Genomic DNA, 21,116 nt, shown 5'->3' on the forward strand with positions numbered 1-21,116 from the left:
ATCGACAGATCCGTCAACTGGTGGAATCTCGTCAGGTTCCTGGGTCCCGTGGTGGGGAACCTCGGCGTCCTCTACTCCCTCGGAGGGTGCCGTTGAGTCGTCTGCTGGGTTCTCCTAGGTGCGGCGGATGCCCGTCCGGACGTAGACACATGCAGTGGGTGCGCCACCAGTTGGATTCGCGGTGACGTCTTGCGAGCCGGTGGCTCCGGTGGCTGGGTCATCTTGTTGCGGAGCAACTGCGTTGGTGACACCGTTTTCAGAGGCCGGAGACATGGTGTTGATTCTTGCTTGTTTGTGAAGAAATCTAGAACATAAGTGACTTTGAGAACTTAGGCCCCTCCTTCTAGTGCCAATTGTAGAAATTGGTGTTTCACACAATGAATTTGTTTAGAAAGGAAAACAAATTCAACAAAACTTTCTCTCTAAGAATTCGGATCAAAGTAAGCAAATAAAGAAGAAATGAAATCTCTTGGAAAACAAGGTAGGTTTTGCTCAAGAACAAAGAGGAATTAGGGTTTTGTATTAATTGTTGGATGATTTTACAATGAGAGAATTGCCCTCTATTTATATGTATTCGAAGATCTACTGAATATATTTACTTTCCTAATTACAGGCGAGCTGATTAGGAAAGTCTTTCCTTTCTTGCTAGGTCAGCCGCAGGGCGAGTTGAGACGTCGGTGTCACCTCGGCGCTGGGCTTCTCGAAACTATTGGGCCTTCAGAGATGAAGTACAAATTAAAGTCGAGCTCCCGATTTAGATAACCGGTTCCTTTAATCGGATTTAGATCGGTATGTTGGGGGTGCTAATTTCCATGCCAACAAAATCCTTCAAATTATAAATTACCACACAAAGAGAGGTTGAGAAAATGTTTCTAAACTTTAGGATAAAATCGTAAATGGATTTAGTAATTCTTACCAATTGTTTTTGTTATCCAAAATTAAATTATGCATACGGGAGATTGATCCACACATGCAAGAGAAACCAAGTTTACAAACGAAACCAAGCTATTAGACATTTTAACAGTTTGAGCTAAATGACCTATTTAAGAAATTAACCTATGTGAGATTAACAGAAATGGAAAAAAAAAAAACTAAATCTTTCTCTATTAGAAGGAAACTTGTCAAAAATATTGAAGAACGTTTCTTAAGAACCAATAATTGTTTCTCTACTATTTTAAGACAATTCTCTAGTTTAATCATTGAAAATTCACGTAAAACACCATTTGGTCGTAAGAATTACACGATATTATTTCAAGATAAAGAAATCAACTATGATATATTTGAGAAGCATGGGGAAGTAGTTCTACCAATCCTAATTATTTGTAATCCTTTATGATTCTCCATAAACATTTGTCCTTCTTTGGTATTAAATTATATACAGAATAATCGATTTGTCTGATCTCAATTTACAATCCTTTTTTATTACATAGAATAGTTCTCTAGTCCCACTAAAATTTCCAAATTATTCTTTTATCAAACTAAAAAAAAAAAGAAAAAGGATAGACAGAAGTTTCTTTGGCTGAATGAATCATTCAGACGAAAAATTATATAAAAAAAAAAGTTTATTTGCCAAAAAAAAAAAAAATGATATAGCTTTTAGTAAAAAAGTTTCCCTTTTTTAATGACTAGGAAGCATTCGATCAAATATATACTATTTATCAACTTTCTATCCTCACTCTGAGAATATTTTAAGGAGTTTGAAATTATTTATTCTTTCAATGTAAATTGGAGGCTCCAGGTATGCTAGGTGAAGCAGAAGAGCTGGCACCAGCTCTCGACTGAGTGATTACGTAGTAGACTCACTCACACTACTCAGTACTCAGTAGTCAGTACATACTCTCTTTGTTCTCTTTCTTTTGGACAGCTTTCATTTTGATTTTCTCTCTTTTAAGCCACATGAGAATAAAACAAATATATACCAAACCAATGATGGGGCTTCGCAATAATGCAATAAAATGGAGTATATGCATACTGGAGGAACAAAGCAAAAATAAAAATAGAGTTAGATAAAATTTTAAAAAAACAACTGTAGTTAAGGTTTAGCTTCCCAAGGCTTCTTCAGCTAACCCATCTCATGTGTATATATGTATCCCCTGCTTAAACCCATCTCACACCAAAACACAAAAGCTCTCATCTCCTCTAGTTTTCAATCTTATTAGACACACACACACACCCCAACCCCTTTTATTTGTAACACCCAAACTCAAATGGGTCGAAACTCAAGCCTCGCCATCGTCGTGGCGACTGTTCTGCTGATGTCAATGGTCGGTTCTGCTTACTCAGGCAACTTCTTCAACGAGTTCGACCTCACGTGGGGTGACCACAGGGGCAAAATCTTCAACGGAGGAAGTATGTTGTCTTTGTCACTGGACCGGGTTTCCGGGTCAGGTTTCAAATCCAAGAAAGAGTATTTGTTCGGACGGATCGATATGCAGCTCAAACTCGTCGCCGGAAACTCCGCCGGCACCGTCACTGCTTACTACGTAACGTTCTCAAACTCTCACATTCACTCAAAATGTTACTAAACTGAAGAGATACTCTTTTCTAAAGTTGTTTGAAACTTTTTTTGTAGTTGTCGTCACAAGGAGAAACACATGATGAGATAGACTTTGAGTTTCTTGGGAACGAGACAGGGAAGCCTTATGTTCTTCACACTAATGTCTTTGCTCAAGGGAAAGGAAACAGAGAGCAACAGTTTTATCTCTGGTTCGATCCAACCAAGAACTTTCACACTTACTCCATTGTCTGGAGACCCCAACACATCATGTAAAGATCCATTGATCACTCTCTCTCTTTCTTCTGCTTCAACATCAAATGAAAACGAAGATCTTGTCTTGACTTTGTTCTTATATTTCTGCAGATTCTTGGTGGACAATTTACCCATCAGAGTGTTCAACAATGCAGAGAAGCTAGGTGTTCCTTTCCCAAAGAGCCAACCCATGAGGATCTACTCTAGCCTGTGGAATGCAGATGATTGGGCCACGAGAGGTGGGTTGGTCAAGACTGACTGGTCCAAGGCTCCTTTCACAGCATACTACAGAGGATTCAACGCTGCGGCTTGCACTGTCTCTTCAGGATGTGACCCTAAATTCAAGAGTTCTTTTGGTGATGGTAAATTGCAGATAGCGAGCGAGCTCAATGCTTACGGCAGGAGGAGACTCAGATGGGTTCAGAAGTACTTCATGATCTACAATTATTGCTCTGATCTCAAAAGGTTCCCTCGTGGATTCCCTCCAGAATGCAAGAGGTCCAGAGTCTAATGTTTGATGCAATTCCCTCAATGATTCTCTGTTTGTTTGTTGCAATTCTTAGATTGGTTTCTTTATCTGTTATTCCATTGTACATTCTCAAGTTGAAATAAAGCTCTTTCCAGCTACTTAAACAACTGAATCCATAATTAGTCATGACCAGTGTTCCTTTTCCTGGAATTGTCACAATTCTAAACCTTATCCCTGAACGTATCAATCCATACTAGGTTTCTTCTATACAATGCAACGAAATTTTTTTAGAGTAATAAGCTATGATAAATTTGAAAACTAACAAGGCAAGATCACTGCGGATCAGAAAACAACAACAATTTGACATGCTTGAAAAAAGACAAAGACAAGACACTATTAATGTTGTACAACCAGAAAAATGTGGAGACAAAGGAATTAACAAGTCTAATGTGGATGATCCTAGTTACCTATATAGGTTCATATGATCTAGGAGTTGTCTTCATTCTTTGACGTACAAGTGCCTTAGATGGAAAAGCTCTATGCGTAAACAAGTCAAATACGCTTAAACCTATATACACGACTTCGTTACTATCTCTATAACTAAACAACTCTAACAGCTAAACTGAGCTAACGGAAGAGTTTCCTGTTCGTTATCTGGATCAGAGAGTGGCGCCTCAACATTGTTGGAGCATGTTTTCAAATCTTTAGCTTCAGCTGCTGCCCCTTTATTCTCAATGGCTGGAGCATTTTTTTCTATATTCTTCTGAGGATCTATATGTTTACTGGTTTCAGTCGTCCCTAAAAGAAACGATACAAAGAATAATTCAGTTCCTAAGTCTACCAGGTTGTTCTTTTTTACTATATAACATTCATGTAGCCACAGAAGCCAGTAGGGACTAACTGTAGCAACTATTACTGACATTGAATATAAAGAGACTTACCAGGATTATCCTCCGAGCTATCTCTAAGATATGAAAGCATTCTTTTGTAATTAACAGAACCGGGCACTTTAAAGAGCTTGCGCTTGGAACACAACTGCTTCATGTCAAAACAGGGAAACTGTTAAGAACAAAATCAGGTGATAGAAATCAAAGCTTTCAACACAACAAGACTGAAGATCATACATGAGTTTTGGTGGCACTAGATGAAGTCATCTTCTTGAAAGGGCTAATGTTTCCATGTATGTTCTGTGCTGATGGTGAAACAAAGGTATTGGGAGATAGCAAAGCAGACCAGGTAGGAGGGAGTCGGTCATTAGCTGCATCAGCATCTCTAGTATCATCTGCAGCTTCAGTCAAGTAAGGAAGCAATCTCCTATAACTCACAGAACCAGGATTCTTGAAAATCTTTTCCGGATAACGAATCTGTCACAGTAAATGACAAAAGGAAGCAAATTAAGAAACCAGTGAAAAAAGCCAACATTGCAGTTTAAACATATCCTTTTGCTATAATAAAGCTATGGAAGAACCACATACAATTTTGCTGCCGAGTTTGACACCGACGTTCTTCACAGAGACTCCATCAATCTCTTGGCTGATAGAACCTGCTACACTAGTGAACATTTCTGAATCCGGTCGCGTCGTTTGTGAGCATTCCACTACTTGTATAATATCATTGCTTCCTATTATCGCAACTGTTTCACCATTAAAGCCATTGGGGAATCAGATAGTTTTAAAACACATCCTAAACTATTGAGATTTTAGATCTGCTTTAGAAGGAAAAAAAAAAAAAAAAAAAAAGCTTAAAATCAGAAATTACCGTTAGAATTGGGAGAATCGCAAGGAGATTCCAAATTCAGTTCCTTGGTTTGATTTTGCCCTTTCACATGAAAATCCCAATCACTAGAAATCGAACTCGGGGAGGAGGATACGCGTCTGAGACACAGATTCCTCACCGTTACACGAGGACACACCCGAGGCATTTTAGTAACAATTTTATCGCTGAGAGTGAGAGGTGGTGACGCATGTTGGTGACGAAGATCCGTGAGAAATCGGTTTCCGATGTGAGACACAGCTGGTGGAAATCGAACGGTGGTGGAGCGGTTGCTATGATTCCTTAATTTGCTTGCCATAAGGTTCTTAGAGGTGGTGGTATCCCGAACTGACGAAGAAGAAGAAGAAAATCGCATTCTCTTCTTTATGGTACTATAATCTGATTCCGCCGCCATGGAAGCAGCTACAGAGAGAGAGAGTGAGAGAGTTATTATTTTCCCGGGAAAAGAAAGACCCGTATGGCGCGAAACTTAAGGCTTAGCGGATCTACAAGAGCTTCATTGGGCTCGGCCCATTTAGCGTCCGTTTTTTAGTTCAACAATTTTAGTACGGTTTAAGTTTGGTTTTGATCGGTTCAAGTAAACCGTATTGCAAAAGGCTTTTAAAACCTGTGAATGAATCTGTGAGTTTTTTCCCTAAAGAGTGTTTTTGAGGAAGAAGGATCGTCATCTTCACCAAAGTTCCGAGACTAGTGCAATCGAAGCCAGCCATGGATCTCTCTTCTGTTAAGGAAGCTTTAGCCGACAAATCCTTTGAGAAAATCGCCGATATCTGCGATAATCTCATGCTTCAGGTTCCAAAATCTGATGATATTAACAACACTACTAGGGTTTTGTGAAGTTGATTTTGTGAGGTTTTTTATCGATCGCTTTTTTTAATTTACAGGTTTCTACCGAAGGAATTGCGTTTCATGATGACTGGCCTTACGCAATCCATCTTCTGGGTTACTTTTACGTCGACGATTGGTCAGTTTAATCTTCTTCTCTGATGTAATTAGAGAAGGTTTCTTTGGATCCTTGCGGATTTTAGGGCTTCAGAATTGGTCTGTTTGCTTTGATTTGAGTATATAGATCCTCTTGGGATATCACTATTTGCATCCTTATGTTGTCATCTAGAAAAGGGCATTGATTGATAGGATAAGATATTTCTAGGGTCTTAACTCTTAAGTTCTGATTTTTTTTACACTTTCTTGTTTGTATCCACTGAGTTGAGAAATTATAACTTTGACACAAGTTAATAGTTGTTGACAACTCCTTTTAACAGATTTTGTAGTCTTGATATGTTGGAACTACAGAGTTATGGTTCAGCTGTTCTTGAATATATATATATATATGACTGTTTTGGAGTTGGATTTTGTATTTGATGTTTGTTGTGTTTGTTATTACTGCAGTGATAGCGCTCGTTTCCTCTGGAAAACGATACCTTCATCTATCAAGGAGAGGAAGCCTGATGTTGTTGCAGCTTGGAAGATTGGTCAGAAGCTGTGGACACGTGACTACGCTGGTGTATATGAAGCTATCCGTGGTTATGATTGGAGTCAAGAAGCTAAAGATATGGTTGCTGCTTTCTCAGGTAATTTTTGAACCAAGCTTCCTGGCTGCTTAGTACCATTCAAGCATGTAAAGTTAATTTTTTTGTTACTTCATATTCCTCTCTAGGTTTATCTGCATATTGAGATTGAGTAGCTGTGTTGTTATGTTAACTTGTGAGGCCTTACCTTAGAATTTTGTGTCATGCAAAAAAGTAACTTACATCTTGTCAGTGAACTTATATGGAACATGAATTTGAATAACATTGCATTAAAGTAACCTTATCATTAAACTAGTAGAGTGGTAGACTCGCGAAGTCGGAACAAAAACAGTTAACAGTCTTTTTCCAACCAAAGGCCTAACATAGATTTGAGTTGTGCGAAGTTGTACTTTAATCCGCGTCCTGTTTTAGGCAGTAGAGCTTTTGTAGCATTTTTAGACATCGATTGTTCGACTCTTAATTGCCTCTTCCCACTGGTTGAACTTTTCAATAATCCCTCAATGCTATTTCTTTATGGGATTTCTTGCAGATCTTTACACAAAAAGGATGTTTCAGCTTTTGTTGTCGGCCTATTCCACAATTACCATCCGTGATTTGGCCCTTTTCCTGGGGATGACAGAGGATGATGCCACAACTTGTAAGCTTCTTTTTGCAATTTCCTTTGCTTTCAAAAGATTATCTTCCTCACCGCACATTAGTTACCTGACTTCTATTGAATTCATTCTTCTATTGAAACTAATCACAAAAAGTTATCTGGCAATGTGTCTACTTTTGAAGAACCTCAAAGAGTTTGTGGCAATGTCTTAGCTTAGTGCTTTTGTCGCATGGATCTAGTGACAACCATATATGCTGTGGAATCAGAACTAACATTATAATTGTTTTCTTTTTATGCTGTATATACACAGATGCTGTAGAGAATGGTTGGACAGTGGATGCAACTTCTCAAATGGTGACTGTGAAGAAACAAGCTGTTAAAAGAGAGCAAAAGGTGGATTCATCGAAGCTGCAACGCTTGACGGAGTATGTGTTCCACCTTGAACATTAAAACTAAGGACCAATCTCCTATTAAGATAGTGAATTCAGAGAACAGAATTTGTTTTTGAGAGATTTCACAATGACTGATTCTAAGTTGCAACATATCTTGGCTCTTGAGTATATGACCAATTACTCCTACAAGATTAGTTTACGCAACAAAACGAGCTGAAACAAACAAATCTGTTTACGCAACAAAGAACTGAAACAAACAAAAACTAAAGATAACATTGTGATCATTTTAGCGATTACAAGCTAGGATACTCCTACATGATCAGTTTACATAACAAACGAACTGAAACAAACAAAATATGAAGTTAACATGTCTTTAACACAAAGGTAGGCAGAGAAACAAGAGAAGCTTCACGTTAGCGACTGCAAGCAAGGGTCCTCCAAAAGCTTTGTTAATTATCTCTGAGGTTAAGAGGTTAGGCTTCTAATCGGTAAAGGTACTCTCTGTGACAAGATTAGTCGGAGAGCGCACTTGGATGAAGCTACTTTAGAAAATAGCCTCTTAAGTCCGCCTGCAACTTCAATAAAATCTTCAAAACGTGGTGGTTTGTAGTAGAAAATCATCTTTTCAAGATTCGGCATTGTCTCCAAGAAATACTTGATCTGCTTCTCCATGTCATCATTAAATGCACCAAAGTCCCGTATCTTTATAACCTTCACCGGACTTGATGATAAGCAACTGCGAATCTCCTCTCCCTCCTCATGAGGTTTGCACAAGCACACATCTCCACAGCTATCCGTGGCTTTGTGGATGAGGCCCTGAAACATAGTGAAATATTCTCAAACTTTGAAAAATGAGTCAACAAATGCTTTTCAAGGGTTTGCTTCATACTTTAAAGATAAGAGTTTCAAGATTTGGAGAATTCTTGAGCAAGCCCGGCAATGACTGCCATCCTACTGTGGGATCACTCTCAATGGTTAATTGACTCAGGTTGTTGAAGAGCGGTATTGCATCACAACTGTAAGTAAGCACCTGAAACAAAACCATAACAAGTTGATTATCATCACTCAATTGCAATCACCAACTAGGACACTTAAGCAATGTTCTTCTAAGTAGTAGCATAAATTTGTAAAAGGACTAAAAGAAAGATGGGAACAAACCTGAAGAGTGTTGGGAGATAGATAAAGAGTCTTGACATTGCGTAATCGCATTATAAAATCTGTTGCATTGCCAACCATATCATTCTCCCCATAACCTTCATGGTAATCTATCAATATGGGCTCCAACAAGCAAATATCGATATGGGCTTCAACAAGCGAATCAAAGTTCACTTTTGGATACTTGCCTGCAACCGTGTCAGTAATCTTCAAGTAGACAAGATTCGGAGTATCAAAAGACACACTCTTTGGAAACTCATCCCGCTCTTGCCAGCAAAACGTTACTCTCTTGAGAGTTGGGGAAGACACCGAGGCGAAGTCCCATATGAACCAAGATATATCATCCAGAACTAAATCCTCAAGTATGTGACAACCAGAGAGAAGCTTGGTAAGCCCCACACCATGCTTTTCAAAATGGACTGACTCAATATGAAGTGTCTTAAGCTTTGGGAGATGAACATCTTCAGCATCAAAGGAGGGATATAGCCCAAAATATAGCTTCAGCCTAACCAGTGTCTTGCTCAGGTATACCTCTGAAGGAAGCAGAAACTCCGATTCAAGATCCAGGTGTAGATCAAGATGGGATACACCGCGTCCCAACACGTTGTGTATCCAAGAAGTGATACGGACTGGATCAACACCGTCTCTGACCTTTAGAGAGAACTTGTGTAGAGGAGAATTGCCTTGCAATGCCAACACTCTATCCACAAAATCCATAAAACTTGTGGAAATGTCCAACTTATTCCTAGGATTCAGATAAACAGAGTCATCCAAATCAAGATTAGGGACAAAAGCAAAGAGATACCGCCATTTTTTAGAAAGAACCGATGTGGAAGCAGCTTCTTTAGTGGGAAGGAAGGACAGGATATGGCAATTAATGGCCTCTGGTAAACTACTGATTAAATCTCTACGATCCATCTTTTTCAAGAACCTAAAGACAACAAATAAAAGAGAGAAGCTAAGAATCAAAGAAACATACTTTGGAGATAAAAGAAGAGCATAAGATGGATATTGAAACTTACTTGGAGATTAAAGCATAGCCCACCACCAAAATCACTCAACTGTTGTAGAAGTTTTAGGGTTTTTGGCGATCGTATTTGTAGAAGAGTGAAGAAGAAAGAGTGAGTTTCTTTAGTGTCTTGTCAAGTGTAAACATGATCTTTTGTAAGATTTTAGTGTAAGATATTTTGAACTTCACTAGATAATATATATCTAATCAGACCCTTTTACAAAAACATTATTTGAAATCAAACCAAGTCAACCAGAGATCATCAAACTCATCGTTAACACTTAACACCACTGGTAACTGAATGTTTCCCAAGTTCTTTTGTTTTCATCGATATAACATTAGTCAAACTAACTGAATGTTCCGGTTTGTCTCGCTTAGTTGGTTTTTTGTTTATACTCCCTCCGTTTTATATTACTTGTCGTTTAAGAAGAAAACTATTAAATTCTCTGTTTTATCCCTTTTTAATATATTTTCTAATTTTTTTATTGGTCAAAACATTAATAAAGTTGGATAGAATTGAAATTTTTACCAAACATTTGCATTGAAAATCTAAAACGACAAATATTGGAAAACAAAAATTTATCTCTAGAATGACAAGTAATAAAAAACGGAGGGATTATATGTTTTGTTGTCAACTCAACTTTATATTAAAGCCCACAATGGGCAAATTTGAAGTACAAGGTCCAATATGCGATAAACTAAGATAAGGATTGAAAATTGAACAACACGTGTAAGCAACGTGTCGCCTCTTGCTAATAATAACCATCGAAAATAATTTACTGATCTTTGTTTTGTTTACCGGATGTGTAAAACAAGATTGAGCCTGCGAGCTTTCTAGCTCACTTCTTATCCAAACTCATTTTTTCCTAAGAAAAGAGCCAACAAGCTCTAGCAAACTCCAAATGATTGATCACCCTGGATAATGATATGCTACTGAGCTACTCTATCTCTGTTTATAATCAGTCAATAACACCAACTGCAAAGCCTCCGAATGAACTAGTCTTCACGTAACTCCACCAGCTCCATCATCATATCAACAAATTAAAAGTAGCTTGAAGTGCATACCTTAATAGAAGCATAGGATGTGGCTCTAGCCTTAAACCCGAGATGACTGTCATAAGCTGGTCCTAATGCATGGTATAGTGACAATTTCTATCGATTTTGACACAAAAAAAAAAACACACACAAGATAAATCATATCGTTGGTTCCATCACTTCCATGTTATAGTAAATTGTTATCTATTAAGTACAGCCAACCATGTTATAATAGCAACTTTTGGTGTGGCTTGGGAAAACCACACCCCTTTTGCCCATTAATTGTAGTATTAATTTCAAAATTAACAATGGGCTGCTAACATTCTCTAAGATATGCAAATGATGTGCTTAGTTGTTTACTCTATTTATTTATTTTATTCAATTATATATGTTTAAGTGCTTACAGTTTGTAAAATATCAAAAGCTTAATTTGTCTCTACGTTAAATTATCAACATACACAAAAATGTATTTTTAAAGTAAAACATTTCAAGATAATTGAATTATAATAAGGGATAACAAACATACAAAAATCCAATCAATGATATGATCTAATCAGATATGTGATTACACCATTATAGTTTGGTGTGGAGGGTGAGAAGTGATAAACAGACTGAGCCAAATTTTTCTACTTGTCGCCATTACTCATCGGTCGTCACAATACTTCTCTCATCCACCAATCTTGCAAGACACAGACAAACAGTGTACTGTTACAGACAAGACAGTGTATTGTTATTGTTCTGATGCTTTGTGTTCTCAATGATTTAACTTCAGCAGCAGGCCCGGCCATACGGTAAGGGGAGGGTCGTGTAAGGCAAAGGAAGCACATGTATTGTTTTTAGTAATTTTTAGTAATTTAATGAGACCACATGTATTGTTTTTTCGGTGAAATGATGACTGATGAGTAATTAGATAGTAAATTGTTTATAGTTGAGGTTAAGGTTCGAATTCGAACCTTGTTGTTACCTTCATTCAATAACCTAGAGACACTAAACATCCCAAAATGGGAATGTCTTACTTAAAATTTTGATATCATTTTAAATTAAAGACATCCACTTAAGTGTTGATGAATGTAGATGGTCTTATCGTCTTAGTCCACATCTTGTATTACGTCAATATTATGTTTTGGCCCTCATCATTATTATTATTTTGTTCAAAGCCCTCAATATATACAATTTTGTGTCTATATGCAATTGTATAACATAAAATTTGCATGTGCACACTACAAGAAAACAAGCTGTTTGGGACTCCAAAAATCGTCCTAAAATGGTCGCAAATGCACTATATATGACTATTTTGTGACTGTTTTGAATAGTCGTTAAAATTTGGTCGCAAAATTTATTGGTCCCGATATAGTCACAAAATACTGACCACTATGTGACCTCATTTTATGTCTTAAATTTGCGACTACATTAAGATCAATATGTAGTCATATATTCCTGACCCTTTTGCGACAAACTACATAAAAAAAAGTAAAAAAAAAAATATAAAAATTTATACAAGAAAATGAAATTAAAAGTAGTTTTTATTTCTTTCGTAAATTCATTATATATATACAATATATCTATATAACTATATCTATAGATTGGCAACTGCCGGAGATGTATTATTACAGCGACGGAGAACAAAACGGTGGCGGCGACCGGAGTGCCAGAGATGCGACTGTGCAGAAATCGAGATGTATTGATGGTGAACTGGCAGAAGATTCGAAATGTAGTGGTGGTGGTAAACGGTGCGAGCAACCACCATCATCTCCGACATCGTTGACACTGGGATCTTCAGATCCACCACCTCTGACGTCGTCGTTGACAATAGGGTCTTCAGATTCAACACCTCTGAAGTCGTTGTTGACACTGATTCTTCAGATCTGTGGTTGAGACCTAAAGTACAAATCAAATAAATAATTAAAACACATAGAATTTCTCCAGATCTATTCTCAGCAACGATGGGTTCAGAAACAGATTAAGAACGGAGAGAGAAAAAGAGACAAACTTGTTTCCACCGTCTACACTGACGCGGTTGCTGTATTAGATCCGACGGCCGGTATAGAAACCACGTTTAACTCTGCTCCTTTGGTATCTTCAGAGGAGAAGGCGACAAAGAGAGAAGATGAGGAAAAGAGAGAAAACAAAAATTGATTTTCTTTAGAAAGAAAGGGAAAGACACGATGAGTAGAAGGGAAGGAGAAAAGAAGATGATTTCTGTCCGTTGGATTGACTTCATCAATGGTGGATAATAAACTAATGACAATCTTTGCCATTTAAGAATAGCCAATGAGAAATTTTCCCCTTTTTTCTTTGATAAATTTTGGTAATTTGATTTCATTTTATGTTATAATTTAGATATTGGGGGTATGGATTTATAAAGTATTAGAATTGATTTAGATTTAAATTTTGATCTATTAGATTTCAATTAGATTTATAAAGAAAACATTTTGGTTTTTTTTAAAGTGATGGATTTCTGTTTTTAATATATATATATATATATATATAAGAGTTACATTATTCGAGTTTTATAATTATGATTAAAATAAAAAATGACTAGCAAAAATTGGTAACAAGCATTCAAAAGCACTTATAGTCCAAACTTATTATACATATAAAATTTTAAGTTGAAGGGCCACAAAGATTTACAAATGATTTTACAACTCAGATTAGAATTCTCAATGTAATTAGAAATTACATAAAAATCACAAATATTACATAAAAATCACATGTAACACTTATACATGTTATATATGTAAGTTGCAAATATATTTTCTAAACATTGGAAATTAAAGTGTTTTGGGTATTAGAATGATTGAGTGTCTAAAATAGTTCATATCTATGTAGAAACAAATAACTTAACATATTTTACAATTCTTTATTGTTGAATATATAAATAAATTCGTTAGGCCTTGGTAAAAAGTAGCAAATTCGTCACAATCTCATGTGTTAGTAGCAAAGTGGTGGCAAACTAGTCGCAAATATGTGACCGTATTAGTACAATAGTCGCAAAGTGTAACTGTTTTGTGACCTTATTCTATGAATCACAAACTTATACATATCAAATTTTAAGTTTAAGGGCCACAAAATTTTGCAAATGATTTTACAAGCACTCATATTAAGAATTATAACTACTATCTATGAGTGTAATAAGTAAAAACTTGATATAGTAAGTAAAGTTAGAAATTACAAAACAATCACAAACAAGATATAGAAATCACATGTAATACTTATACATGTTATGTAAGTTGCAAATATTTTTTCCTAAACATTTGAAATTATATTTCTTTTTGATATAATGATGATTCATTGTCTAGAGTGATTCATACCAATGTAGAAATAAATACATTCACAAATTTTATAATTCTTTATTGTTGAATATACATAAACAATTATTAGAAGTTAGTAAAAAGAAGCAAATTCGTCACAATCTCAGGTGTTAGTAGCAAAGTAATCACAAAATAGTCACAAATAATTAACAAAATAGTCTCAAAATGTGACCGTTTTGCGACACTATTTTGTGAGACAAACAAAAAAAAATTAAAGCCTCCAAAAAGAAAAAGAAAAAATATATGATTCGGCAATCACTCGTAGAATTATAAAAAATATTTCTTAAATTAATGAGTAAAAAATTGATATAAAGAAAATACCTAAAGTCACAAATAAGTAGCAAATTTGGGACTACTTTTGTGACTGAAACTCCCGACCATAAAAAGCGTCTCTAATTCGTCACAATTTACGATTATTTTAGGATTACAATGATATAGTCTTATAATAGTCTTATAATAGTCACAAATATGAGACGATTTGGAGACTACAACTGTTTGTAGTAATTTTGGGACTGTTTTGCAACCATTGTTTATGTAGTCTTCTATTAGTTATAAATTCGTCCCAAAAACGTTACAATTATTTGTGACCAAAAAAAGAGTCATAAACTGTAGTCTCAAACTGCATGTTTTCTTGTAGTGGCATGGCACATTTTTTTACCTAGTTCTATTTATATTTTAGGTGTAAATTTTTTAGCTATTTATATAAGCTTTAGTGTGTTCCATGTTTACTTCAAACTTGAACATCCTCAAAACACTAAAATGGCTACTTCCGGTAATGGTTGTCCTCGTTATCCTCACTACTTGCTTGTAACTTTCCCGGCGCAAGGTCACATAAACCCGGCACTCCAACTAGCCAACCGTCTCATCCACCACGGTGCAACCGTAACATACTCCACTGCCATCTCAGCTCACCGTCGTATGGGCGAGCCACCTTCCACAAAAGGCTTGTCCTTCGCCTGGTTCACTGATGGATTCGACGACGGTGTTAAGTCCTCCAAAGACCAGAAGATCTACATGTCCGAACTCAAACGCTGCGGTTCGAACGGCCTCAGCGACATTATCAGAGTCAATCTTGACGCCAATACAGAGCCTATCACCGGCGTAATCTACTCTGTTCTCGTCCCTTGGGCTGCCACGGTAGCGCGTAAGTTTCACCTCCCGACTACACTTCTCTGGATCGAACCAGCCACTGTACTAGACATCTACTACTACTACTTCAACACCTCTTACAAACACCTCTTCGACACTGATCCGATAAAACTACCGAAACTGCCACTGATCACCACTGGAGACCTCCCGTCGTTTCTTCAACCGTCGAAGGCATTACCATCGGCTCTTGTGACACTAAAAGAACACATCGAAGCTCTCGAGCCGGAACCAAACCCTAAGATTCTTGTGAACACTTTCTCTGCATTGGAGCACGATGCCTTAACCTCCGTTGAGAAACTCAGAATGATTCCAATAGGACCTTTAGTTTCCTCCTCCTCCGACGGTAAAGCCGATCTTTTCAAATCTTCCGACGAGGATTACACGAAATGGCTAGACTCGAAGCTCGATAAGTCCGTGGTTTACGTTTCATTGGGAACTCATGCCGAAGATTTGCCGGAGAAACACATGGAGGCGCTCACTCACGGCGTGTTAGCCACAAACCGACCGTTTCTATGGATCGTGAGGGAGAAAAATCCACAAGACAAGAATCGGTTTCTTGAACTGATCAGAGGAGTTGAGCGAGGCTTGGTGGTGGATTGGTGTTCTCAGACGGCGGTTTTAGCGCATCGTTCGATGGGGTGTTTTGTGACTCACTGCGGTTGGAACTCGACGTTGGAGAGTTTAGAGAGTGGTGTTCCTGTGGTTGCGTTTCCGCAGTTTGCTGATCAGTGTACGACGTCGAAGCTTGTGGAGGATGCGTGGAGGATCGGAGTGAAGGTGAAGGTAGGGGAGGATGGACACGTGGATGGGGAGGAGGTGAGACGGTGTTTGGAGAGGGTGATGAGTGAGAGCGAAGAGGCGGAGGAGATGAGAGAGAGTGCGGCGAAGTGGATGAAGCTGGCTGTTGATGCGGCTGTTGAAGGTGGACCGTCGGACTTGAATCTTAAGGGTTTTGTGGAAGAGTATGGGTTTTAAGTTGTTAAGTTTGCCTTAAAAGGTTCGTGAATCGTGGTACTAATTGTTAAGTTTGCTTTAAAAGACATCAACAAAGTTGTATGAACTATGAACCCGACCCAACTTACTCGTATCATAGACAAAGCAATGCGGAACATAATAATCTTTCTGATTTATAAGGCTTTTACAGACTCTAAGGTCTCCTCCGTCGATGATTTATTTATTCACTCTTGCGCTCTTCCTGATTGATCCTCTAGAAAGAAAGAAAAAGGTCTCGTTAATTAAAATTACATAGCAGCCTTTTCTCTGTATCCTCTAAATTCTCTCAAAGCTCCCTTCGTAGATAAACCCTTCTTCTCTTTGTTGAAACAATAAACAGGCGCCTGCCATTTCTCATCCTCTAAGACCGCACCAACCTCAAATGTCATTAGATGAGCCTCCCTCCCTGCAACAAAATTTCCACTCATTTAAGATGAATTTTTGCGTAGAAAATAAAACCGAGGTTTCATGCTAAGTAGAGAATGGCAAGGCGATATCACCTGTATAGAAGATCCATTGCACGGGTCTCTTGGTTTCAACATCCTCATAGTACCATATAAAGTCTACTTTCTCCCATACATTGCAGAGAAACCCACTCACATTTTTTTGGCCTAGATACTTGGCTCCATCTAGCCAGTTTGGTCGCAGGATTCCAACCTTATGACATCATAAAATTCCAAGCCTATTCAGCAAGTTACTATTTTACAAAAACCATTACAGACTCGACTATTATCAAAACAAAACAACCAAGTCTTCGTATATATGGAAAGTCACGCAGCACCCTCATCCCCTGATCCTACAGGTTTCTTTCTACTCAACCAAAGTCCTCTTGTAAACCAACCTAATCTCCTGATCTTGGTTAAGGATTTTGCAGAGTATTATCACAGTCACCAGACTTCAGATAAGATGAGAGGGCTTATAATAAATACCAAGCACAAAGAGTATTGGCAAAATCATAATTACACGCTACATGCTACTGCTCTCAGGAGATTTCAGTTTCCTACTCAAAATGAAAAACTCAAACCTCTCAATGCGTATCCTAATCAGACATTATAACTGAGGTCCTTTGTTGCTTCTAATTGGAACAATCTCTGGCTTTCTAACTCTCTCATTTTCCCAGCAAAATCACACAAATCAAAAACAAAATTGACCAAATCGGTAAATTTGTCGCCCAAATTTGAATTTGTTCCTATTCTACAGCCAGAAGGTATTCTGAGTATTTATTTAAACAAAAAAAAAAAAAAAAAAAAAAAATACAAACCTCGAGCTGAGCTGAGCGGCAAGATTTTGATTCGTCGAGCGTGTAGACAAAGGATGTACCGTTGTTCCATTCAAGGTCGTAGGTAATGCCACCGAGCTGCTCCTGGATGATATTGAAATTACGACCGTTGCTCCAGTCGTACCAAAGGTCAATCATCGAGAGATCGCCGGAGTAATTCATAAACATTAACGCGTGGAACTGGTGTGGCCATGGCGTCGGTACCGGCTCATCGGCGGTGGCGATTTCAACGCCGGCGGTTAAAACGATGAAGATGACGATTAGTATCAGTGGTCGTCTAAAAGCCATCTGTCTCAGGTTTTGGTTGTTACTGCCGACGACAACTTCTCGTTTTTATTTAATACTACTACAGTATATGCTTTATATTTAAATACTCTAATTTTTATCCAATGTAAATTAAGGAAGGATCCTAATTGTTATTTCGGCTGAGGCTAACAAATCCGTTGGGTAGATTACAGAGTTTTTTATTTACTGTTCACAAATTATGTTTGGAGTGGTGCATATTAAAACCGCAGATTAACTATGAATCACTTGTTGATACAAATAGAGTTGGTGTGCGGTGATTTGTTGTTCGTCCCAAAAATAGAATGGACTAAATTGTTGAGGAATTTATCCACCCTAACCACTAAATCCTAAGTTCATTAGTTTTCTCAACTCAAAGATCATTATTGATGTGTTTTCTCAACTCAAAGATCATCAATCTACAATCGGGATATCTATAACATTCTCAATTTTGACAACTACATATCCTCTATATATTAATAGAAAAGCACACTCTTGAAAAAAGCTGATGTGTCGCCGCCAGAGAACTCGAGACACATTTAGCTATTTAGCCTTATTTAGATTTATTATTTACAACTACTTACCATTGTGTTTTTTTTTAAAAACAAATGTGTTATTGTTAAAAACTTTATCACATAAACTTATTAATATTAATTAAGTTTAAGCTTTAAATATATTTTATATATTAGAAAAATGATTTATTGAAATACATGTGTAACCCATGCGGATCTCACAAATTCAAGCAAGGCGGATACAAAGACATTTTACGGCTCAAAATATTTAAACCCGTTGCGGAATGGCTTAGCAGACGGGTTTGACGGGATTAACAATTTTATTTAAATTATTGGGTTCATGTAATTTTAGTTTTTTACAATTTTTACCTGCTTTGATAGTTCAAGATTTTGATAAAAATCTAATAATCACTATTTTTGTTCACATTCTATCCAGATCCGCCATCATTTCAATCTAAAATTTATGGTGAAACAATTACTTTAAAATTTCATAAACTTGATGAATTCAAACCAATATAAGTTTAAATGTTATACTAAATAAATATATTTATAAATGTAATAACTCAAACAAAATTTTTACTCCGTGCAAAATCATGGGTTATTACCTAGTGTATTTTGGGGAAATAGTTATTGGTTCAATTTGAACCATCCAACCAACAATCTTTTTAAAACCATAGCACAAAAGAACTATGAGAGTTTCAAAAGAAATCAGAAGTCCAAAAAAAAAAAGCTTTTCTTGCATGACTTAATAAACCTACACCATACTCCTACTTATAAACACCACATCACCAATTCCACACCCATTCCATCTTAAAAATCACAATCTGATCATCACCAATACATTGCAAACCAAACGCAAAGACATGACTCTTCTTGCTTTCTTCCTCTTCACCCTCCTTGTCTTTTCTGGTAACTTATCTTCTCCGTTTATGCATAACGTTTTCAACTCAATAAGTTTAATAAAAATGCATCATGTTTACATAATCAATATGTAATCTTGATTTACAAAAAAAAAATATGTAATCTCCCATATTGAACATGATTTGCTCTGTTTGACAGGTTCATGTTGCTCCGCGCTTAGGTTCCAAAGGCACAAGTACTACTTTCAAAGGAAAACAATGCTAGATTTAGCCAGCAAGATTGGTATCAACTACGGAAGACAAGGAAACAACCTCCCATCTCCATACCAATCCATCAACTTCATCAAATCTATCAAAGCTGGTCATGTCAAGCTCTACGACGCTGATCCAGAGAGTCTCACACTCCTCTCTCGAACCAATCTCTACGTCACCATAACCGTCCCTAACCACCAAATCACCTCTATCAGCTCCAACCAAACCACAGCTGACGAATGGGTCAGAACCAATATCCTCCCTTTCTATCCACAAACACAAATCCGCTTTGTCCTCGTCGGGAACGAAGTCCTCAACTACAACTACGGGAACATCTCGGCCAATCTTGTACCCGCGATGCGCAAAATCGTGAACTCTCTCAGATTTCGTGGGATTCACAACATCAAAGTCGGGACACCTCTCGCCATGGATTCTCTACGTTCGTCGTTTCCTCCTTCTAACGGAACATTCCGGGAAGAAATCGCCGGACCGGTGATATTACCGTTGCTGAAGTTTCTCAACGGAACAAACTCGTACTTCTTCATTAATGTTCATCCTTACTTCCGCTGGTCAAGAAACCCCATGAACACTAGTTTGGATTATGCTCTGTTCCAAGGGAACTCCACTTATACCGACCCTCAAACCGGTTTGGTTTACCGTAATCTTTTAGACCAAATGTTGGATTCGGTTCTCTTCGCAATGAGCAAGCTCGGTTACCCACACATCCGTCTCGCGATCTCCGAAACCGGTTGGCCTAATTTCGGTGACATTGACGAAACCGGAGCCAACATTTTCAACGCGGCTACATATAACCGGAATCTGATCAAGAAGATGACCGCAAGTCCACCAATCGGTACGCCATCAAGACCCGGTTTACCAATACCGACATTTGTTTTTTCTCTGTTCAACGAAAACCAAAAACCCGGTTCGGGAACACAGAGACATTGGGGAATCATGCATCCCGACGGTCAACCAATCTACGACATAGATTTCACCGGTCAAAGACCCTTAACCGGTTTCAACCCGTTGCCTAAACCGACGAACAACGTTCCATACAAAGGCCAAGTGTGGTGCGTACCGGTCGAAGGAGCTAACGAGGCTGAGCTTGAAGAAACTTTGGGAACTGCTTGTGGCAGAAGCAACACCACTTGCGCGGCTTTGGCTCCGGGAAGAGAATGTTACGAACCGGTCTCAGTTTATTGGCACGCAAGCTACGCGATTAGTTCGTACTGGGCTCAGTTCCGCAACCAAAACGTTCGATGTTACTTCAATGGACTAGCTCATGAAACCACGACCAACCCTGGTTAATAAGCCCATTCTTTCTTCTTTTCCAATATTAGACCACTATAACCTTTTTTGTATAGTCACGGAACTCATGGTTCATCTGACAGAGTAAGGGTATTTTATGGAACTCTTTTTTGTATACAGGCAATGATCGTTGCAAGTTTCCGAGCGTTACACTGTGAGGATTGAGGAGGAAGAAGACTGATTAAAGCTGGATTACTTATATTGTTCTTTATCTTTATTGTTCCTTTTCTGCTTCATGTTTCGCGATGTTGAGAAAAAACAAAAATCAAAATAATTAATATATATATGGTAGTCTTTTTTTTTTTTTTTTTTTTCCTTACAAAGATAATGATTATTACATTTCTCTAGGTTAACAAATTAAAACATTCACATGTCTGTATCGTTACTTTACTATAAAGCTGCAAGTAATCCAGAACCTTTGACTGTAACGTAAAAACACGATATACAAAAATCAAATTAGCGAA

General features: G+C 37.6%; 7 protein-coding genes and 1 long non-coding RNA gene across 9 annotated transcripts; 4 read left to right on the forward strand and 4 right to left on the reverse strand.

Moving 5' to 3' along the window:
* Nucleotides 1–1,944: 1,944 nt before the first annotated feature.
* LOC104732265 (xyloglucan endotransglucosylase/hydrolase protein 15-like) lies at nucleotides 1,945–3,382 on the forward strand. Its single transcript, XM_010451803.3, has 3 exons — nucleotides 1,945–2,483; nucleotides 2,573–2,766; nucleotides 2,861–3,382. The coding sequence occupies exons 1-3, from the start codon at nucleotides 2,208–2,210 to the stop codon at nucleotides 3,258–3,260; spliced, it is 870 nt and encodes a 289-aa protein (XP_010450105.1). The 5' UTR covers nucleotides 1,945–2,207; the 3' UTR covers nucleotides 3,261–3,382.
* Nucleotides 3,383–3,417: 35 nt separating this feature from the next.
* LOC104732266 (uncharacterized) lies at nucleotides 3,418–5,449 on the reverse strand. Its single transcript, XM_010451804.3, has 5 exons — nucleotides 4,977–5,449; nucleotides 4,694–4,851; nucleotides 4,343–4,582; nucleotides 4,160–4,253; nucleotides 3,418–4,016 (listed from the first exon to the last, which is right to left on the reverse strand). Exons 1-5 carry the CDS (start codon nucleotides 5,383–5,385, stop codon nucleotides 3,829–3,831), a joined length of 1,089 nt encoding a protein of 362 aa, XP_010450106.1. The 5' UTR covers nucleotides 5,386–5,449; the 3' UTR covers nucleotides 3,418–3,828.
* Nucleotides 5,450–5,575: 126 nt separating this feature from the next.
* LOC104732268 (COP9 signalosome complex subunit 8-like) lies at nucleotides 5,576–7,657 on the forward strand. The gene is made up of 5 exons (XM_087479344.1): nucleotides 5,576–5,783; nucleotides 5,876–5,955; nucleotides 6,381–6,562; nucleotides 7,050–7,157; nucleotides 7,426–7,657. The coding sequence occupies exons 1-5, from the start codon at nucleotides 5,700–5,702 to the stop codon at nucleotides 7,563–7,565; spliced, it is 594 nt and encodes a 197-aa protein (XP_087335470.1). The 5' UTR covers nucleotides 5,576–5,699; the 3' UTR covers nucleotides 7,566–7,657.
* Nucleotides 7,658–7,702: 45 nt separating this feature from the next.
* On the reverse strand, nucleotides 7,703–10,000 carry LOC104732267 (F-box/LRR-repeat protein At4g14103-like). 2 transcript variants are annotated; one of them, XM_010451805.3, is made up of 4 exons: nucleotides 9,685–10,000; nucleotides 8,666–9,593; nucleotides 8,397–8,537; nucleotides 7,703–8,323 (listed from the first exon to the last, which is right to left on the reverse strand). In XM_010451805.3, the coding sequence occupies exons 2-4, from the start codon at nucleotides 9,578–9,580 to the stop codon at nucleotides 7,973–7,975; spliced, it is 1,407 nt and encodes a 468-aa protein (XP_010450107.1). In that variant the 5' UTR covers nucleotides 9,581–9,593; nucleotides 9,685–10,000; the 3' UTR covers nucleotides 7,703–7,972. The 2 variants fall into 2 exon arrangements, with proteins under 2 accessions (XP_010450107.1, XP_087335468.1); XM_087479342.1 differs by lacking the exon at nucleotides 7,703–8,323 and having other exon boundaries at nucleotides 8,391–8,537; nucleotides 9,685–9,821.
* Nucleotides 10,001–12,211: 2,211 nt separating this feature from the next.
* LOC147930799 (uncharacterized) lies at nucleotides 12,212–12,911 on the reverse strand. Its single transcript, XR_015575089.1, has 2 exons — nucleotides 12,697–12,911; nucleotides 12,212–12,584 (listed from the first exon to the last, which is right to left on the reverse strand). It is a non-coding gene; the product is annotated as an uncharacterized LOC147930799 (long non-coding RNA).
* A 1,695-nt stretch (nucleotides 12,912–14,606) lies between these two features.
* On the forward strand, nucleotides 14,607–16,229 carry LOC104732269 (UDP-glycosyltransferase 75C1). The gene has a single exon (XM_010451807.3). It carries the CDS (start codon nucleotides 14,777–14,779, stop codon nucleotides 16,139–16,141), a length of 1,365 nt encoding a protein of 454 aa, XP_010450109.1. The 5' UTR covers nucleotides 14,607–14,776; the 3' UTR covers nucleotides 16,142–16,229.
* Nucleotides 16,230–16,268: 39 nt separating this feature from the next.
* On the reverse strand, nucleotides 16,269–17,826 carry LOC104733674 (uncharacterized protein At4g14100). Its single transcript, XM_087479343.1, has 3 exons — nucleotides 17,421–17,826; nucleotides 16,660–16,816; nucleotides 16,269–16,565 (listed from the first exon to the last, which is right to left on the reverse strand). The coding sequence occupies exons 1-3, from the start codon at nucleotides 17,724–17,726 to the stop codon at nucleotides 16,408–16,410; spliced, it is 621 nt and encodes a 206-aa protein (XP_087335469.1). The 5' UTR covers nucleotides 17,727–17,826; the 3' UTR covers nucleotides 16,269–16,407.
* Nucleotides 17,827–18,905: 1,079 nt separating this feature from the next.
* On the forward strand, nucleotides 18,906–20,957 carry LOC104732270 (putative glucan endo-1,3-beta-glucosidase A6). Its single transcript, XM_010451808.3, has 3 exons — nucleotides 18,906–19,141; nucleotides 19,292–20,647; nucleotides 20,773–20,957. Exons 1-3 carry the CDS (start codon nucleotides 19,096–19,098, stop codon nucleotides 20,808–20,810), a joined length of 1,440 nt encoding a protein of 479 aa, XP_010450110.2. The 5' UTR covers nucleotides 18,906–19,095; the 3' UTR covers nucleotides 20,811–20,957.
* Nucleotides 20,958–21,116: the final 159 nt, after the last annotated feature.

The sequence above is a fragment of the Camelina sativa genome, chromosome 12 (genome assembly GCF_030686135.1).
Source record: "Camelina sativa cultivar CO46 ecotype springtype chromosome 12, ASM3068613v1".
Taxonomy (NCBI): Eukaryota; Viridiplantae; Streptophyta; class Magnoliopsida; order Brassicales; family Brassicaceae; genus Camelina; species Camelina sativa.

What these genes read in the sequence shown, in the direction of transcription:
- LOC104732265 (XM_010451803.3), top strand. Translation starts at nt 2,208, where the DNA reads ATGGGTCGAAACTCAAGCCTCGCCATCGTCGTGGCGACTGTTCTGCTG. An exon ending in GCACCGTCACTGCTTACTAC is followed by an intron (nt 2,484 to 2,572) that starts GTAACGTTCTCA and finishes CTTTTTTTGTAG; the next exon opens with TTGTCGTCACAAGGAGAAAC. An exon ending in TGGAGACCCCAACACATCAT is followed by an intron (nt 2,767 to 2,860) that starts GTAAAGATCCAT and finishes ATATTTCTGCAG; the next exon opens with ATTCTTGGTGGACAATTTAC.
- LOC104732266 (XM_010451804.3), bottom strand. Translation starts at nt 5,385, where the DNA reads ATGGCGGCGGAATCAGATTATAGTACCATAAAGAAGAGAATGCGATTT. An exon ending in CGATTCTCCCAATTCTAACG is followed by an intron (nt 4,852 to 4,976) that starts GTAATTTCTGAT and finishes ATGGTGAAACAG; the next exon opens with TTGCGATAATAGGAAGCAAT. An exon ending in TCAAACTCGGCAGCAAAATT is followed by an intron (nt 4,583 to 4,693) that starts GTATGTGGTTCT and finishes TTACTGTGACAG; the next exon opens with ATTCGTTATCCGGAAAAGAT.
- LOC104732268 (XM_087479344.1), top strand. Translation starts at nt 5,700, where the DNA reads ATGGATCTCTCTTCTGTTAAGGAAGCTTTAGCCGACAAATCCTTTGAG. An exon ending in GCGATAATCTCATGCTTCAG is followed by an intron (nt 5,784 to 5,875) that starts GTTCCAAAATCT and finishes TTTAATTTACAG; the next exon opens with GTTTCTACCGAAGGAATTGC. An exon ending in TACTTTTACGTCGACGATTG is followed by an intron (nt 5,956 to 6,380) that starts GTCAGTTTAATC and finishes TTATTACTGCAG; the next exon opens with TGATAGCGCTCGTTTCCTCT.
- LOC104732267 (XM_010451805.3), bottom strand. Translation starts at nt 9,580, where the DNA reads ATGGATCGTAGAGATTTAATCAGTAGTTTACCAGAGGCCATTAATTGC. An exon ending in TATCTCCCAACACTCTTCAG is followed by an intron (nt 8,538 to 8,665) that starts GTTTGTTCCCAT and finishes GTTTTGTTTCAG; the next exon opens with GTGCTTACTTACAGTTGTGA. An exon ending in TTGAAACTCTTATCTTTAAA is followed by an intron (nt 8,324 to 8,396) that starts GTATGAAGCAAA and finishes ACTATGTTTCAG; the next exon opens with GGCCTCATCCACAAAGCCAC.
- LOC104732269 (XM_010451807.3), top strand. Translation starts at nt 14,777, where the DNA reads ATGGCTACTTCCGGTAATGGTTGTCCTCGTTATCCTCACTACTTGCTT.
- LOC104733674 (XM_087479343.1), bottom strand. Translation starts at nt 17,726, where the DNA reads ATGGCTTTTAGACGACCACTGATACTAATCGTCATCTTCATCGTTTTA. An exon ending in GCCGCTCAGCTCAGCTCGAG is followed by an intron (nt 16,817 to 17,420) that starts GTTTGTATTTTT and finishes TGATGTCATAAG; the next exon opens with GTTGGAATCCTGCGACCAAA. An exon ending in GCAATGGATCTTCTATACAG is followed by an intron (nt 16,566 to 16,659) that starts GTGATATCGCCT and finishes ATTTTGTTGCAG; the next exon opens with GGAGGGAGGCTCATCTAATG.
- LOC104732270 (XM_010451808.3), top strand. Translation starts at nt 19,096, where the DNA reads ATGACTCTTCTTGCTTTCTTCCTCTTCACCCTCCTTGTCTTTTCTG. An exon ending in CACCCTCCTTGTCTTTTCTG is followed by an intron (nt 19,142 to 19,291) that starts GTAACTTATCTT and finishes TCTGTTTGACAG; the next exon opens with GTTCATGTTGCTCCGCGCTT. An exon ending in TGAAACCACGACCAACCCTG is followed by an intron (nt 20,648 to 20,772) that starts GTTAATAAGCCC and finishes TTTTGTATACAG; the next exon opens with GCAATGATCGTTGCAAGTTT.